Genomic DNA, 16,920 nt, shown 5'->3' with positions numbered 1-16,920 from the left:
CATAGGCTCAACATTTACAACCCCTTAGCTGATGTAGCATGTTAGGTTATTGAAATATGTTCTGAAATGCTGTGGTGATGTATCGCTTAGGCCCAAGGTTTCCATGGTGAAGTTGAAGATCTGCAACAATGGCTGACAGAAACGGAGCGTCAGCTTTTGGCATCGAAACCAGTTGGTGGTTTACCAGAGACTGCAAGAGAACAGCTTAATATCCATATGGTAAGGATCTCAATATTGCAGATGGTCCCAATTTGGAAGCTAAACTTTTGTGGCCGTTTGTAGTGAAACATTTGCAAAGTGAAATGCCTGTAAGGTTTAATGAGAACACTCTCTTATTTTTTTGGTAATTTACTAAGTAGCAAAAGTGATTGAGCAGTACATGTGTATGTCTGAGCAGTTCTCAGCATTATTTTACGGGGAAGAAAAAGACTTTAAGGGTATCATTGATGACTCTGTTACTCAGCTATAAAGTTTAGCTGAGTACTAGAGTCATCAAGAATACCCTTAAAGTCTTTTTCTTCCCTGTAAAATAATGCTGAGAACTGCTCAGACAGTTGAGTTTTTCTTTTTTCCTTTTCTGTATGTCCTCTTCTTTAAACCAGATTGTTTTTGAATTTACTTGCAGTCTCAAATTTGAGAGCTTATTCTATTGTTCCTTAGCTTTTGTTAGAACATTTTTTAAAAAGCTAGCCAATGATTGCAGAACATTCTCCATTTATTATTTCCTGCCTCATCAATACAACTCATGTTACCAGTACACAGAGGCAAAGACTGTACTCTAAGTTACCAGACAGCACAATGGTATTCTTCTTTTCAGTGTCTGAATGAAGTAGTTCAGAGCTAAAACCTCATTAACAGTTGCCTGCCCTCTTGTACTTAGAATATAAGATTAAGTTCTTAACTGCAACTAGGTTCAGATTTAGGTTATCATTCAGTGGTGCTGCAAGCATGTGCAGCATTGCAACCAAGGTCTGGAATGTAAAGAAATGGCACTCACGTGTGGGAGAAAGCTTTTCTACTTCCTTTTTAAATGAAACAGCTTTAAAAATAAAACAGCCAGCCCCAGGCAAACAAGGCACACAAACTGCCTTTCTTTGCACCCCAGCCTTGGTGTATATTTCTTAGAAAAGCTAACTTAGACGATAAGTACATATTTGGCGGAGATGCAAAGCGTAGCTGGTGGGTTTTTCTGTATGCAGCTTCACAATCTTCTGTGGTTATGCCTTCATTTTCGATCAGCTTTGATCACCATGGTCTGGTAAGATGGTTCATTTCATGCAGAAATTTAAGGACACAGGCCAAAGCTTATGACTGTCACACACACAAGTAATAAATCAGATTTTACTGGGCTATTTCTTGTGTTCTGAACAGCCCTTTTTTAGCTTCTCTTTTGAACCTGGAGAGGGAAGAGAGAAGTGGCATATCCATGCCCCTGGAAATTAGTTGTGGGCTGCAGACTGCCCAGGTCTGGAAATGCACAGTGGCACCTCCTTTGTTCAACTCACATTAACTCCCCAAAATATAGCTAGCATGTTTAAAGCAATATGTGAAACTTTTAAGGGGGTAACATTTTCGAATAAATGTTTATGCATTAACGATTTGCAATACTTTCCCTCTTTGTTTAGGAACTTTGTGCTGCCTTTGAAGCTAAAGAAGAAACATACAAGAGTCTGATGCAAAAGGGCCTACAGATGCTTGCAAGATGCCTAGAGACTATTGAAACAAATGTTGAGCAGGACATAAATAATCTTAAAGAGAAATGGGAATCAGTGGAAACAAAGCTGAGTGAAAGAAAAGTATGTTGCATATCGAACATGGGGAAATTCTCTGAAATGTGTCTTGATATTAGAATATTGCAAATACAGAATTTTCATTTTAGCAGGCGCTAGGGATCCATGCAATTAAACCTGTAAATGATGTCACACACCATGATTCATCTGGAAAAGCTGATCAATAAATTACATGACAGCAGACCAATGTTTGTAAATGAAAACACCTCCTATTGTAGTCTATAGGTCGCAGACCTAAGGAATGAATAAATCCTTTCTAGCCACCCAGTCCATCATCCTGTCAGCTTGGAACTGATGCTTTAATTTTATTGCTGGCATTTGAACATAGCAGTTCTTAAAAGTTTTAAGTGATGAGGCCTCTCTCGTGCCCTCTGGGAGGCGACCTCATATTCCTGGATAAGCATCTTACTCATAGCTATGGGTTTCCATGGGGGTGGACATTCTTTTGTAAAAAAATAAAATATACTCCAAACATAGATAAACAGTTTACTCTGAGCCAGACTATAAATTACATCTTGAAACAGCTGAAATACAAATGTGTTCATAAGAAACAGAAATGATTAAACAAACAAATGAAGCCATTCTTGGAAAAAGGAGTATTTGCATACTCATATAATGTAAATTTAAAGGATTGTTTCAATTGTATTAGATGGCCTGGCCTGGTTACGTATGATATTGTGGACAAACCATGTTGACACCCAACACATTATATTCTTCAGCTTTATGAGAAAGGGCCCCAGTTCACATTATATCACTAAACCATTGCTTAGCATAAGTCGCAGCTAGCCTCAAAACTTAAGTCGCAGCTAGCCTCAGACTAGCCTCTAGACACATCAAAGAAGTGTTTCAGTTAAGTGCATTGTAAATTTAAACAGGGAAAACAGGTAGAGAAAACGGGACTCCACAGCGCCATCTGGTAGGATACTGTTATATTGCATATACAATCTAGGTGAGTCCTTGTTCGCTCCCCTCTCCTCCAGTGCAGCCCCGAGGAGAAAATCGAAAGCTTCCACTTCCATTTTGGATAAATCACTGTTTAGCGCGGCATCTGAACCATAAACTGCATAAACAAGACAGCTTCTTAAACTATGGCTTATTTTTTTTTTCATTTCAGCAAGCCATAGTTAAAATTAAACACCTGAGTTTGGATGCTATGAAAGGCTATAGTTAATAAATAAATAAAAATGAAACCTCCTGAATTTCTCGTTCTGACTGTGCCATAGTGGGGAGCACAGGAGCTTAAGACTCACTCTCATAACATCTGAAACAGCAGTAATCTGTATGGTGGAAGAGAGGGGGGTAGCTTCTGTTCTGCACAAAGACTTGCCAGCCCCAAAGTTGTCTGAACTAGACCTACATTTGGCAAAAAAGGATAGTCTCCATAGTGCAAATTCCCAACTTTATCTTCCTAATCCTTCATGCAATGCAACCACATATCATCCCCTTTTCATGCAAGCAGAATCAAAGCTGAAATGATGTTCCTGGATTACTGTCTGAATACTTGTAAGGCTCATCATTTAGCACTGAGTGGCAGGAATCTGTATGTGGCATTGGATGCTCTTCTGCCTGCTCAGTCCTTGTAGGTTCTCTGTTTTGTCAGTTTCTGCTGAAATATTTTTAGAAATATCTTTCCTTGTGTGCCGTTTAAATATTCAGAGCATACCAGTATTAAACGGGGGGGGGGGGGGCGAAGGCAACAGGACAACAGTGGCCTTCTTCCAAATTACATTCAGACATGGTTTGGTTTATTTCTCTATAAAGTTTATATGGTTTCTAGTATAAACTGTCCACTGCTGCTAATTTATGGTGTGTTCTTACAGATCAAACTGGAAGAAGCTCTCAATTTGGCAATGGAGTTCCACAACTCACTGCAGGACTTCATCAACTGGCTTACTCAAGCTGAGCAAACCTTGACAGTAGCTTCTCGGCCAAGTCTTATCTTGGATACTGTCTTATTTCAAATTGATGAACACAAGGTATGTACAGAAACAACAACAGATGTGCAACTTTCTTCTTCCTGTTCCTTGGACCCACAGGCTGGCTGGCTTGTATTAATGTTTAAAGCAAGCCAGCACCATTAAAATCCAAAGACATTTTACAGTTTTTTTAAGTGACATTTTATAGTGTCTCTGACCAATAAAGCAGTGCATAACACTTCTTAGGTATATATCTGCGTGCTAGAAGACTCTGAAGCTTTTCAAATATTATCTTTTTTCTTTCTTTCACAAGGTCTTTGCCAATGAAGTGAATGCCCACCGTGACCAGATTATTGAGCTGGACAAAACTGGAACACATTTGAAATACTTCAGCCAGAAACAGGACGTTGTCCTCATTAAAAATCTGCTGATCAGTGTCCAGAGTAGATGGGAAAAAGTAGTTCAGCGCTTAGTGGAAAGAGGAAGAGCTTTGGATGATGCAAGGAAGCGTGCCAAGCAGGTAATGTGGCAAGTCTTCCATAACAATTTGAGCATAACCTTGCTGTAACTAAACCCATGTTTAAATGAACAGTGTGATGACTCTAAGTCATATAAAGGAAACTGGAATATTAGATCAACAGGTTTGGCAAGTAGTGGGAGCCAGAATGGCTGTTTCTTCAGGCCCGACACCAAAAGTGAAAGTAGGGTCTTTACTTTCCAACCAAGCAACAGAGTAGTATATGGATGCAGATGTTTATTAGCAGTGTTCCTGTTTTGCATGGGAAGTTCATCCTTATTTTATTTTTCACAATCATCTTCATTAATCCACCATTTTCTGAAACAAATTGCAACCTCTCTACATGGGTGCTTCTAGCCTTCTCAACATTTTTGTAGTTTCAACTTAGGCTGAGGCTCATTATCTAAGGGATATGACTGTGTAGGGACCATGTCATTTCAGGGTTTTTTGTATGTGTAGAGGAGGTGGGTGAAAATCAGAGCCCATATTTTGGTGGGACAGAGATGGCTACATGAGGCAGGCAACTCAAACTTTTGATTATGTGTGTTAGTTTTTCATGTGGGCTGCAGTTGTCATGTGGGGTATTTTTAAACAAAACAACATCCCATATAAAAAATAAGGAAGTACTGTCTCTGCATGATTGCAGTACCCTCACAACAGCACTTTATTGTATGTGTGAATCATCCCAACAAGATAGTGTGTCTAAGGAAAGAGTGGCAAACCCATGGATCACATGGGACCCATGAGGCTATGTCAGGCAACTTACTTGCCCCCAGAGAATTTGGGACCTCTTCCTCCACTTATTAGCAACGGTCCCTCTTCTCCTTCTGCTGTAATGCCAGAGGTAGGACACTGAACTCAAGAAACAAAAACAGAAGCACTTCCTTCTGTTTCCTGAGCTCCAGGTCCTGCTTGCAATGTTTCCTCGCCAAAAGGAGAAGAGGCACATTGGCAGGATAACTAGGGGCCTCTTGTTCTCATTCCAGCCCTGGGCTAGGAGGAAAGGATCCCCTCTTCCTAGTCCGGCACTGATGTTGGCAGAAAAACAGTATGCATGTTTTATTGACCTCTAGGTATGTTGTGTGTATGTATAGTGTATGTTTCTACATGTGGTGGGTGCATGGGTGGCAGCATGTTATTTGCATTTCTGCTGAGAGTATGTGGCCCTTGAAGGGTTCAGCAACCCTCAGAGTGGCCCTCGGGCCAGAAAGGGCCACTCCTGGTCAAGTATATATGTCACTGTGTCAATAGAGGTTGGAAGTCTTGGATTTTCCCAGCATGGGGCTTGAACCCATGACCCTGAAATTAAGAGTCTTATACTCTGCTGACTGAGCAATCCCAGAGAAATTTCAAATAATTTGCGTCACTCTAAAAGGGAAATACACGGGTTGCGCTGTGGGTTAAACCACAGGGCTTAGGACTTGCTGATCAGAAGGTCGGCGGTTTGAATCCCTGCGACGGGGTGAGCTCCCGTTGCTTGGTCCCTGCTCCTGCCAACCTAGCAGTTCGAAAGCATGTCAAAGTGCAAGTAGATAAATAGGTACCGCTCCGGCGGGAAGGTAAACGGCTTTTCCATGAGCTGCTCTGGTTCGCCAGAAGCGACTTAGTCATGCTGGCCACATGACCCGGAAGCTGTACGCCGGCTCCCTTGGCCAGTAAAGCGAGATGAGCACCGCAACCCCAGAGTCGGTCACGACTGGACCTAATGGTCAGGGGTCCCTTTACCTTTACCTTTAAAAAGGAAATAGTCCTTTGGTCCAACATTTATTTGTGTGAGTCCAGTCTGGATTGCCTGGCTTTTAATATTGTGGGCCTGATTCAATGAAGTTGTTGCACCAGTGGAAGCCAGCACCATGAGTTCTGCCAATGCAACTTGACTTCTCGTCCTCGCCTACCCTGCACCCTCCCCATTTAAATTAGTAGACATGACTGACTTAGACCCATTAATTTCAGTGCATACACTCTGAGTGAAACCTAACTGAATGCAACCCTTAATATATATTCAAAGCTAAATGTGCGTTGAATGTTTTGAATGCATAATCTATGCCTATCAATGTATGTAATTGAAAATCTTGCTTTTCCACAGTTCCATGAAGCCTGGAACAAACTTACTGAATGGCTGGATGATTCAGAAAAGACTCTGGATGCAGAGCTTGAAATTGCAAATGATCCAGACAAAATTAAGATGCAGCTTGCCCAGCATAAGGTGAGTCACTGGTAATGGAATGTAGAGGCTGTCCAATCAGATGGCAGGAAAGCCAGTGAACCAAGCACTGTGTAATTAGCAGGAGGAGGGAGATTTATTGGTCACTAGGTTGGAATGTTTGCCACCATCAAATTCAAACACTGGCAGTTTTCCAGCTTGTAAAATAAATAGAAGCTGGGAGGTTTCTCTGCAGGGTTCCATCTTCTGAAACTACATGTGGAAAGGAAAAGCACAATAGTAAAGAATCATAGGAACAAGATATAAAGAGCACTATGCTATTTTTTTCCTGTGTGCAATGTTATAGGACAATAGGATCTGCTAGAGTTTAACTACACTCAAGACGGGCTCAGAGATTGTGTGGATCACCAGTTGTAACACTTTTTTTAAAAAAAACAAAAACGAAAAACAACCCAGCTTATCTCAAAAAAAGGACAAATCCTTAATCGCTTTAGTGAAACAATTCCCCCCACCACTTGGAAATGCATTAGATGCAATGGGACTGTCAACAACACAAATGAACGTTGCAGTAGGAGAAAAGAGAGTTTTTCTGTTAAGGGTCCACAGCTGTCAAGCGCCTTTCCATAAATCTGGTGAGGTGCAGATGAAAAGTAATCTTTAAAACCTGGGCCTCTTCTGAATGGATATAGGGAAAGGGACACACTGCGAACAGGGATTATCTGCTCTGCAAAACTACTTGTATGCTAGTTCAAGAATTACTGTTACTTTAGTCTACCTAGCACTTGCGATATCTTGGTTGTCAATCAAATTTTAGCACCTTACTCATAAAAAACAAAACACTCTTTCTTAATGCTTTGTTTGCTTTGCACATCCACTGCTAGCTTTGTTGTTGTTGTTGTTGTTGTTGTTTTGCCTTCCACCGTGTTTCTTGTTAGGAGGTTTGATCCTTTTGTAAGAAACCGTTGTTTCCATGTGGCAGCATCTACACTTTCGAACTCCCTGTCTGTCTGCATCAGGCAAGCACCTTTGCTGTACTCTTTCTGCCATCCCTTAAAACAGGCTTCCCCAAACTCTGCCCTCCCAGATGTTTTTGGCCTACAACTCCAATGATCCTTAGCTAGCAGGACCAGTGGTCAGGGATAATGGGAATTGTAGTCTCAAAACATCTGGAGGGCCGAGTTTAAGGAAGCCTGCCTTAAAACATTTTTGTTTAGGCAAGCCTATCCAAAAAGGTAGATGTGTGTTTTAGCCTCTTTTACCTATCTCTAATTTTTATTTATTGTTTTAGCTGTTTTTATTGATACTTTTAATATTCCTTGTTTTATTACAATCAAACAGTGTGTGAACTTCGTTAAATAGAATAAAATTGACTGTTGAGGCCTTTGAATTAGCTTTCAGCACTTTCCCCTTCATCATACACAGTTTACTGAGTCCTAGTGCCAAAGACTCTATATGGATGTAGAGGGTGTTAAAACTTGTCTTGACTAGATGAATGGGTAAGATCATTACTATAAATAAAAGATAATGCGCAAGTGGATTCATATCAATCAGCAGCTCTGCTTAATTATGACTGCCACTGCCTTTTCTGAACACCAGAAGCTGCCTTATACCAAACTGGATGTGATTTCACACAGATTTCACACAGGAATATTCTATACCTGGAGGTGCCAGGAACTGAACCTTCTATATGCAAAGGATGGGTCTTACCACTGATCTATAGACCTCGCCCCTGATCAGATGATAATCCCATCAGTATGTGCATTCTGGAAGGATTTTGAGTTTTAAAAAACCTCAGAATGGCCACCAGTCTACTTCTGGGACTGGATTTTTACACTTAGCTGGCAACTAGTATGTTTAGAAATGGGTCTTTTGTGGGAAAACATTTTTAGAATTTTTTTTAGAAGAAATTCAAATTTTCATGTTGTTTTTAAATTCAAAAATGCAGAATAATTCAGAAAAGGGGTGGAATGGATTTATGAATGCACATTTGGTAAACTGACACACACTGGAAACATACTGACTTGTTTACCTCTATTAACCTCTCATTCCCCCGATACAGTCATAAAATAGCCTCAAAAAATCCTAGCTACTCCTCTTAGCAAATATTTGTATGTTGCATGCCTTTGGTTGCTTCATGTTTTCAATCTTCCTTTAATAAAGTAAACCACTGAGCCATTGTTGAAGGTTTTAATGCTTTTAGTATCTAAGGCTAAAGACCGTAGACTAGGCTGTATTTGATATATGGAATAACTTGGCTTCATTCTTTGGGAGTTTGTCAAATAAGGAGAAATGAAGATTTTAAAAATGAGCTGTCTCATATTTGTTACATATTGCCAAAGATTTGAAGGAGTATTCATTGCCTTTTTATCAGTCCCCAACCACCACCAAGCTCTTTGCATGTTATATTTAGAAGTCAGTGAAGAAAGAATGGGCCGTGTAGTTTGTCTTAATCCCTTTTTCAAGGATTTTTTTTTTTTTTTTAAAGAATATTGATATATTTTAATGCAGGGGTATCCTTCAAAAAATTGTTGGACTACAACACCCATCATCCCTGACCATTTGTCATGTTGGCTGGGGCTATTGGAGGTCCAATTCATATTTAGGTCACCACATCAGCTAAACCCCCCCCCCCCATTTTTAGGTTAATATGCACCTCATTACGAGTCAACCTTCATTTACTTTACAGAAGTGACATTGGTAGGATAATTCTTTTTTATTCAGTGACTGTAATTGCTTGTGAGTTTCATTCCAGAGAATATTTGTAAATGATAGAGCCACCAAAGAATTCACAAAATTGAGTCTTGCGTTTTTACTGACCAGCATTTCTTTGGCGGATTCCTTATTTGTGCCTTCTTGCAAAAGCATGATAGATGTACATCTTGATAATCTTAGCACAGCCCTACTCCAGAGAAGACAGCAATACAGAAATAATCAAGCATTTCATTCTTTACATGGGGGGCACTCACTCTCTGTAGTATTTAGCATTTAATACTTTCTTAAGTAGTGTACTGAATGCAAGATAACCTAAGGTTTGTCATGTTCCTTTTTTAATGGTAAAGAATGGAATAATATTTTCCAATGTAGCTTCTTTATTCTAGTCCATAAGTCAGTAAACCTAAGGTATTGGGTTTCAGATGATTTAACATGGACATTGATTTGAATGCTAGTGATTTGGTGTAAATGCTTTGTAGAAGACAGTCCAAACTTGTGGACTATCACTTCAAGCTGAGCACCAATGCCTTGCTACCATTTCTCTTGCATAACTTATTTTAATTGCTCAATTAAAGTCATCTGATTGATAGTCTTATTGATCCCAGGGACACGAGGTATATTCTGGAATAAATGCCGGCGGGTTCTGGAATCTAAATGTCCCAGTGACATTTCATGATGTTTCCTTGCTAGATGTAGTTTGTATGAAAATCTCATTCATTGTGTTTGGCCCTGTTCACACATCTGATAAATCATAGATAATGATTGACCATGAACATGCCTAGCTGGGCTGTTTATTTCCTCCCTACTAATACACAGAAGACTCAAACTCCGATCCTTGGCTTTGGGATCATGCTTTATTTCACTGTCAACAAGCCATGAGTGCTAAGCCAAAAGCGGAGCTTAACTAGAAATTGTGGTTTGTTGGGAGAGAAGCAAACCATGATCCCTGGTTCAGAAGTAACACTAAGCCAGGGATCGTAGCTGATTCGTTTCCTCTGCACATGAGATGGGAAGAGTGAAGTGGGCATAATTCATCCATGCATTGTAAGCCATGCTTTATGGCTTACCATGATGTGTGAGTGTGGTCTTCGTCTCCAAATGGCACAGTGTAGGTTATGTGTGTTGTGTGCTTCATATTGGGTCCCTTTCTTGAACAGGAGTTCCAGAAGGCTCTTGGAGCTAAACATTCTGTGTATGACACCACAAATAGAAGTGGACGTGCTTTGAAAGAAAAAACTTCCCTAGCTGATGACAATCTGAAACTGGATGATATGCTGAGTGAACTCAGAGACAAATGGGATACAGTATGTGGGAAATCTGTAGAAAGGTAAGACGAAAAAAGCTGTGCATCTTACTTAAAAGAGGCTCTGTAAAGCAGTAGCTAGGTCACTGTCTCCTTATCACCCCATTTTCCTTTCCCCCGCTGGTCTTCAGTGAATGTCCCTGGTCAGAGTAAAATTATGAGAGTCTCACTTTGAGCAGAGGATGTAGGTTCTTGGCTCCACTTCCCCATCCCTTAGTGTGTTTAAGGCTGTGTACACATTATTCACTTAAGATGAAGTTGATTGGGGAGGGGAAAAGGCATCGGGGAGGGGAGAAGGCATCAGAAATGCAGCATTTAATAAGGAATGACAGGCTAGATAAAGGATAGGTGTGGATTATCTCTAGCATCATGTGTACACTGTTTCTCAAGCCAGCATTGGAAATGCACTGGATGCAGGGTAAATGGGAGCCAAAATCTCAGAATATGCCAGCTGCAGAATAGGTATTGGTTTGTTATTCCAAGGGTGGCTGGAGGCAGAGGAGACCCATTTCATATTCAGCCAAAGTCTCTGGGATGGTTTAGAGCTCCATTTCAGAAGAGTCCTGTGAAATGGGAAGTGCATGGTCCAACTCCAAAACACTTTTCTTTATGTTGTATATTCCTTCAGTCCTAGGTTTGAGCTCAAATCTTGTCTCCTGAATATATGAACAATATATTCATTTGGCTCCTCCTCTTGGTCTTGATAGAGAGGTGTATAAAGCCAGAACATTTTGTTTTGTTTATTGTTACCTCTGAAAACTCTCCCAGCCCAGTTGGAAGAGAGGAAGGGGTGGTGGTAAAACTGGAAGAGCATGTAGCCCCTGGAATAGCGACTGATTGGAGGCAGGGCTAGAGGTCTAGGAAGTAGGAACTAGTAGTTGGCACGATAGAAGCAGAAATGTTGTCACTGTGGAGAGGCTGTAAATGAAGGAAGCTGCAGGAGGTAGGATGAATCCTAAAAGACCTAGATTTATGGTGTTAGAGTCATATTTCTGAGTGCATGGGCATAGGGTGCCTGTAGATCTGCAATCACTCTCCCCCCCCCCCTTTTTTTACTGTGTCTGTCTTGTTTCCCACTTCAGACAAAACAAACTGGAAGAAGCGCTGCTGTTTTCTGGGCAATTTACTGATGCTCTTCAAGCTCTCATAGATTGGCTATACAAAGTGGAACCGCAGCTGGCCGAAGATCAGCCTGTGCATGGAGACATTGATTTAGTGATGAACTTAATAGATAATCACAAAGTAATGGCCACAAAATTACAGTCATTTTCATATTATTTTGAATCAAGCTGTTCAAAGCATTTTGAGTAAATGCCTGTTGGGTCAATTTGTAACTTTTAAGAAAGATTGATGAGCCCGTTCAATAGGTTAAAAACCTTGGCCTGTGGTATAAAAACTGGCTGGAGAGGGAAAAGAGCTTGCTGACTGCAACGAACAAGATTTATCTGAAACTTGCCTTCAGTGCTAAAGTTGATCTGCTACATTTTTCTTCATGCAGATTTTAATTCAGATTATTAGAACTAAAAATGCTCTTAAAAGTTTCTCAGAAGCAGTGGGTAATAGTATTAGCAGCCTTAGCTTTTTAGTCCAATCCATTTATAAGAGATGCAGAAACTCTGCTGCTCACATGTTCCACCATCTGCAAGGGCTGCCCCTTGTCTTTTAAAGGAAGCAAGAGATTTGCGGGCACATGCTTTTGCACATATAGAACTGCTGAGACAAAAAGAAATTGTCTCAGCAAAATATTGCAGAAAATGTGGAGCCCTGGATCAGAGTGTAGGAGTTTAAGAGAGGCAGGGAGAGTGGAGCCACACGTTATCAAAGCTTGCACTAGTTTTCAGTTTCTTGTGTGCCTAGAGATTCCTAGTGAAAGTTTCAGGGGTTTTCAATATGTTGTCTTCTTTTTTAATTGGCAGTGTTCACGTGATCCCACATTGCATAAGGAAGATATTGTTGACCTAACGGTTTCTTTCGGAATATATGTAGAACTACTGATTTGTAAGAAGTGAGGGGAAAATTCAAATACAGTAGAGTAGCAAGGATTGAATAAAACAAAGCCAGACAGGGGGATGAAAATATTTACGGGACTCACATTACAAAACAAAATAATGTTCAGTTAAGTTTAATTTCTTTAAAAATTAAGTCTATAATAATGAACTTTCTCCATAGTTGTGATAGCTGTGTTACTCTATTATTTGGGGAGATAATAGAAGGAACCATTTCTTTCCTTTTCTTAGGCCTTCCAGAAGGAACTGGGAAAAAGGACAGGCAGCGTCCAGGCACTGAAACGCTCTGCTCGTGAACTGATAGAAGGTAGTCGTGATGATTCCTCCTGGGTTAAGGTCCAAATGCAGGAGCTGGGCACTCGGTGGGAAACTGTGTGTGCATTGTCCGTCTCCAAGCAAACACGACTGGAACAAGCCCTCCACCAGGTGAAGAATGAACCAATTACACTTATTTCAATCAGATACAGCCTATGCATGGGTTGGGAATGCATTCATTGGGTATCATTGCTGCATAGGAGGCGACGAGACAAGGAGGGTCTCGCCTGTTCCATGCCTGTGCCACCAGGTTCTGCATAGGTTAAGGAGTCCACAGTGAAGCAATGGATAGATAAGCACAAAGCAGCTTATGCAAAAGACATTAAAGTTGAAACAGGAGTCCTGATTACTAATTGCAGCTATTTCACCAGGCCATGTCAATGGAGTGGTGCTCTTGACTAGACTGAATTGCAAATAGCCTGCCCTACAGGAAACCTTTTAAAAAGTTATTGAATCATGAGGAGAAAGATAGGCCGGTGCTACTTTTTTTTTTTTTACTTCATTCTGTTTTTCCTTTGTAGAGAGTTACATATGCAGAAGCCTTGCTGCTGTCATATACTAAAAAATATCGGGAAAATAATTTCAAAACAATTCCCAAACTCCTCCAGACACTCCTGAGGGAGAGTAATGTGGTGGTTATGGGCATTGTTCATAACGTATCTGCAGTAAGTGCACACACAGATACTGCACTAACTCATGTTGCGCCACTTGAAGCTGGAGGCTCAGCCTTTTTCTGACACTTCTTAAAGCACTACCAAAATCTGAAAAACCATTTTGACCAAAGACCATTGCAAGACACACACACACACACACACACTGAACATACAAAGGCTGTAACTGGCAGCGACAACTCTATAGTGATCCTGCTTTCAGCTCTTCTATATACAGCCTCGGTTAGCTCCCCCCACTCCACAAAGTAATTAACATCATTCACTAGCATGACTCCACCTGATAATTTGTCAGTGTGAAGGCAGATTGCTCTGAATTCCACTTTCACATATGCTATCAATCATATATTTAAAAGCATGCACAAACAGGCCTATGGGCTTTATTAAATCCTTTTTTAAAAGCATGTGACATTTTTACAGCCATGATATCAGAGTGCTGTATGTCAGATTCCTTAATGGAAAGTTAATGTACCTCCATTGCGGAATGATAAACGATTCCACCAATCTGGGCACAGGTTCATTGTTCATGGGAGGAATCCAACATTGTACTCTTTCAGTCCAGATCCCTTTTACAGCATTCTTTCCCCCCCACTTTCTTTTCCACTTTCATTTATACAGGCGGAAGAATTCCACTCAGTTGTGCACGTTCTTCTGGAATGGCTGGCTGAGGCTGAACAGGCCCTTCGTTTCCATGGCAATCTCCCAGATGATGAAGAGTCTCTGCGTACTCTAATAGATCAGCATCGGGTGAGTGAGATAATTGAGACAGTGCTGGCTCTTGAGACTAGATTTATGAAAAGGTCGGAATAAAATAAAACTATTTATGACTTATTTGTATCTGGCAATGAAAATTAGTTTCTTTCCTAGAAATAAGGGCTCGTGGAAAACTTTTGATGGGTGATTGATAACTCAATCAGCTAAAGCACCTTAAAATCAGTATACTTACTTTAAATGTTTCCTTCCCAAACCATAATAAAATTCTTGATATTCATAGCAACACAGTTATTAAACTACAGTAAAACCTCTCATACCTCTCAAGTCTTGCATAGACCATGTCCCAGGCCATCAATCCTCTCTATCGCAAGAAGTCAGATTCAGCAGAATTCTAGTAGCAAATTCATTCTCTTCCTATTACTCCCAATCTTTACATACATACTTTGTAGGCCAGTTTCCCAGTGGGTTGAGCCTTTTCTTCCAGAAAAAAAAAAATGCTAGCAGGAAAGACTTCAGGACAAAGGCATAAGAAGGTGGATAATTGGCTAAATATTTATAGTGCCTGTCATAGAAGTCAGGTGGTAAGAATGAAGCCATTATACCCCTCTGTTGAACAAGGCCTGCAAAATTTATGACCCACCAGGCTAGCACACCACTGGCAGTTCATTTATAGTGGATAAGAGCAAGACAGGCAGAGGGTGCAGATCATTACTTGTTTACACTAGTCTAGGACAGATCTGCATGTTAAGGGAGATTGTGATTATGGTAAATGAAGTGGAGTGGGAAAATTCGCAATGCAGCAACATCATCACATCATGTGGTCTGTTTTACTATGTATTTTTGAGGAGATGTGTAGCTGCTGCTTTTGTCTCTTGTAACATGTAGTTCTTCCCATAGTTTTATCACTTTCAGTTGGATTGTCATTCCCCACTCCCAACCCACTTTCTCCCCCCCCCCCACTTTTTTTCTCTTTTATTTTCTTTTGGTAATGGTCTAGGCTATGAGTCAGGCCATTTGTGCAGCTACTCCTCCAGCTCCACCATTTTTTTCTTTTCTGGCTAGTCTTTATGTATCTGTTACCATACAATGAGATCATTGAAAGGCTGCCAGACGCTATATTGGTAATGAAGAAGAGAATATCTTGTTGTCTTGTTGACTGTCATTCCCTCTGAACAGGCTCCAGATGGTTCTCTTTGGATTTTCTCTCACCAAAGAAAAGGCAAATTCTCTCTCTCTCTCTCTCTCTCTCTCTCTCTCTCTCTCTCTCCTCACACACACAGTTCTCTAGGCAAAGCAAGCAATACATAAACACAGGATAACAACGTACAATAACGGCAGCTAAAATGTAAACCACACTTTAAAAATTTACAAGCTGTAGAAGTTGTGAGTGAAGACGCATTTTAACACAATGTGAAGTTTGGAGTATCTTCAAACATACTTTTATCTAAATCTAAATAATATCGCATACTTTAGTTCTGCTGCTTTCCCCTTTGTTTTTGTGAAGTAAATGTCTAATAGGGATCTTTTTGTGTAGCAACATTTTAAAATTCTTACCCTACTCTGGTGGGGTTACTTGACTGCCGGTCTATCAAGGAAGGCATTTCAGCCCTTTATTTTATATTGAAAAGCTCAGTTTCACAACCAATTACCCTTTTAAAAAAAATTGCACTTGGTTTAATAGAGGTTAGGTCTCCTAGATAATTCAGATTTTACCTCTCCTTGTGGGCTTTGGGGCCGATAGGCACAGTGGGTCAATGCATTAAACTAGGTATGAAGGGAAAGACATTTATGCTCTTGCTCTCTCTACCCTAGTCCACCTCCTACACCACTCAAAAGTCTCATAAATCTTTTCTCTTGTAAAAATGTTATATATCCTTAATTCACTTTCTGATTTTCCATATCAGCATAGGATGACTTAGGGCCTATAACTTACAATGTGCACAGTAAAAAAACAATAAAATATAGAAGATAGTCTAAAACAACAGCAGAGAACACAGCAGCCAAAATATCCAGGAGGGCTCAAAACCTGATTAAAGGGGAAAATAATAACTTTGCATATCCCAGCAGAGGAATTTCGGGGGGGACCAGGACCATCACAGTAAAGGCTGTATTGTGTCTTGTCACCTTACAAATAGAAGGGCATTTGTGGGAGATCTGAATTCTCAGGCATCTTTGAGATGAGCATGTCAAACAAAATTCTCAAGAAGAGGACTGTTCTTTTGTTGTCTGAACCCCCGTGAAAGTGGGCCTCAGACGCTTGCATCCCCTATTCCTTATCCACAGGAAGCAGGAAACAAGTGCAGCAGGGAAGTTGGCATTAGTTCGTAACCCAGATAGATAGGTCCTGATTTCTTCCTGGTTCAGGGCACCATCCTCCCACATGTGGGGCTTTGTGGAGCAGCAAGGCCACTGCCATATCCATAAGTCCTGCTACTCAGGGTGATGATAATGGAAGATGCGTGGTGGGTAAAGGATATTTGGGTCCAGTCCAGACCTGATGCTGTCACACAATAGCAGTGAAACTGGCTTGGGATCCAGTGAATCTCAAGTCAGAACAGCCCTGCCCACTCCCTCCATCAGGACCCCCCCTGTCCCTGGATGATTCAGCAGGCAGCAGGAGGCTGTCTCAGCCAGGAGAGCTGAGTGAAGGGACACTTTTGCCTGATTCAACACACAGTCTGGCCTAAAGGAGCTTTAGATAGCTCAGTAGGTCAGTTACTTCTGCAGTCAACATGTTAGCATCCTGTAGTCCAAGAATTCAGTGAATGGTCCCTAGAAGTCTGCATAAATATATACTGGCCCAGTTATACAACTG

General features: G+C 40.7%; 1 protein-coding gene across 34 annotated transcripts in view; it reads left to right on the top strand.

The window, feature by feature from the left end:
• Positions 1-16,920, top strand: part of LOC308472756 (dystonin-like) — a 306,554-nt gene that overhangs the window by 268,574 nt on the left and 21,060 nt on the right. For all 34 annotated transcript variants that reach the window (XM_080997848.1, XM_080997841.1, XM_080997871.1 and 31 more), the window contains 9 exons: positions 91-219; positions 1,626-1,796; positions 3,611-3,766; positions 4,020-4,226; positions 6,310-6,429; positions 10,257-10,426; positions 11,485-11,644; positions 12,640-12,834; positions 14,010-14,138. In XM_080997848.1, the coding sequence (XP_080853974.1) occupies positions 91-219; positions 1,626-1,796; positions 3,611-3,766; positions 4,020-4,226; positions 6,310-6,429; positions 10,257-10,426; positions 11,485-11,644; positions 12,640-12,834; positions 14,010-14,138 (1,437 nt within the window). The remainder of the gene's footprint in view (positions 1-90; positions 220-1,625; positions 1,797-3,610; positions 3,767-4,019; positions 4,227-6,309; positions 6,430-10,256; positions 10,427-11,484; positions 11,645-12,639; positions 12,835-14,009; positions 14,139-16,920) is intronic.

The sequence above is a fragment of the Podarcis pityusensis genome, assembly GCF_964106645.2.
Source record: "Podarcis pityusensis genome assembly, chromosome: 3".
Classification (NCBI taxonomy): Eukaryota; Metazoa; Chordata; class Lepidosauria; order Squamata; family Lacertidae; genus Podarcis; species Podarcis pityusensis.
This window is presented reverse-complemented; position numbering and strand designations above follow the sequence as displayed.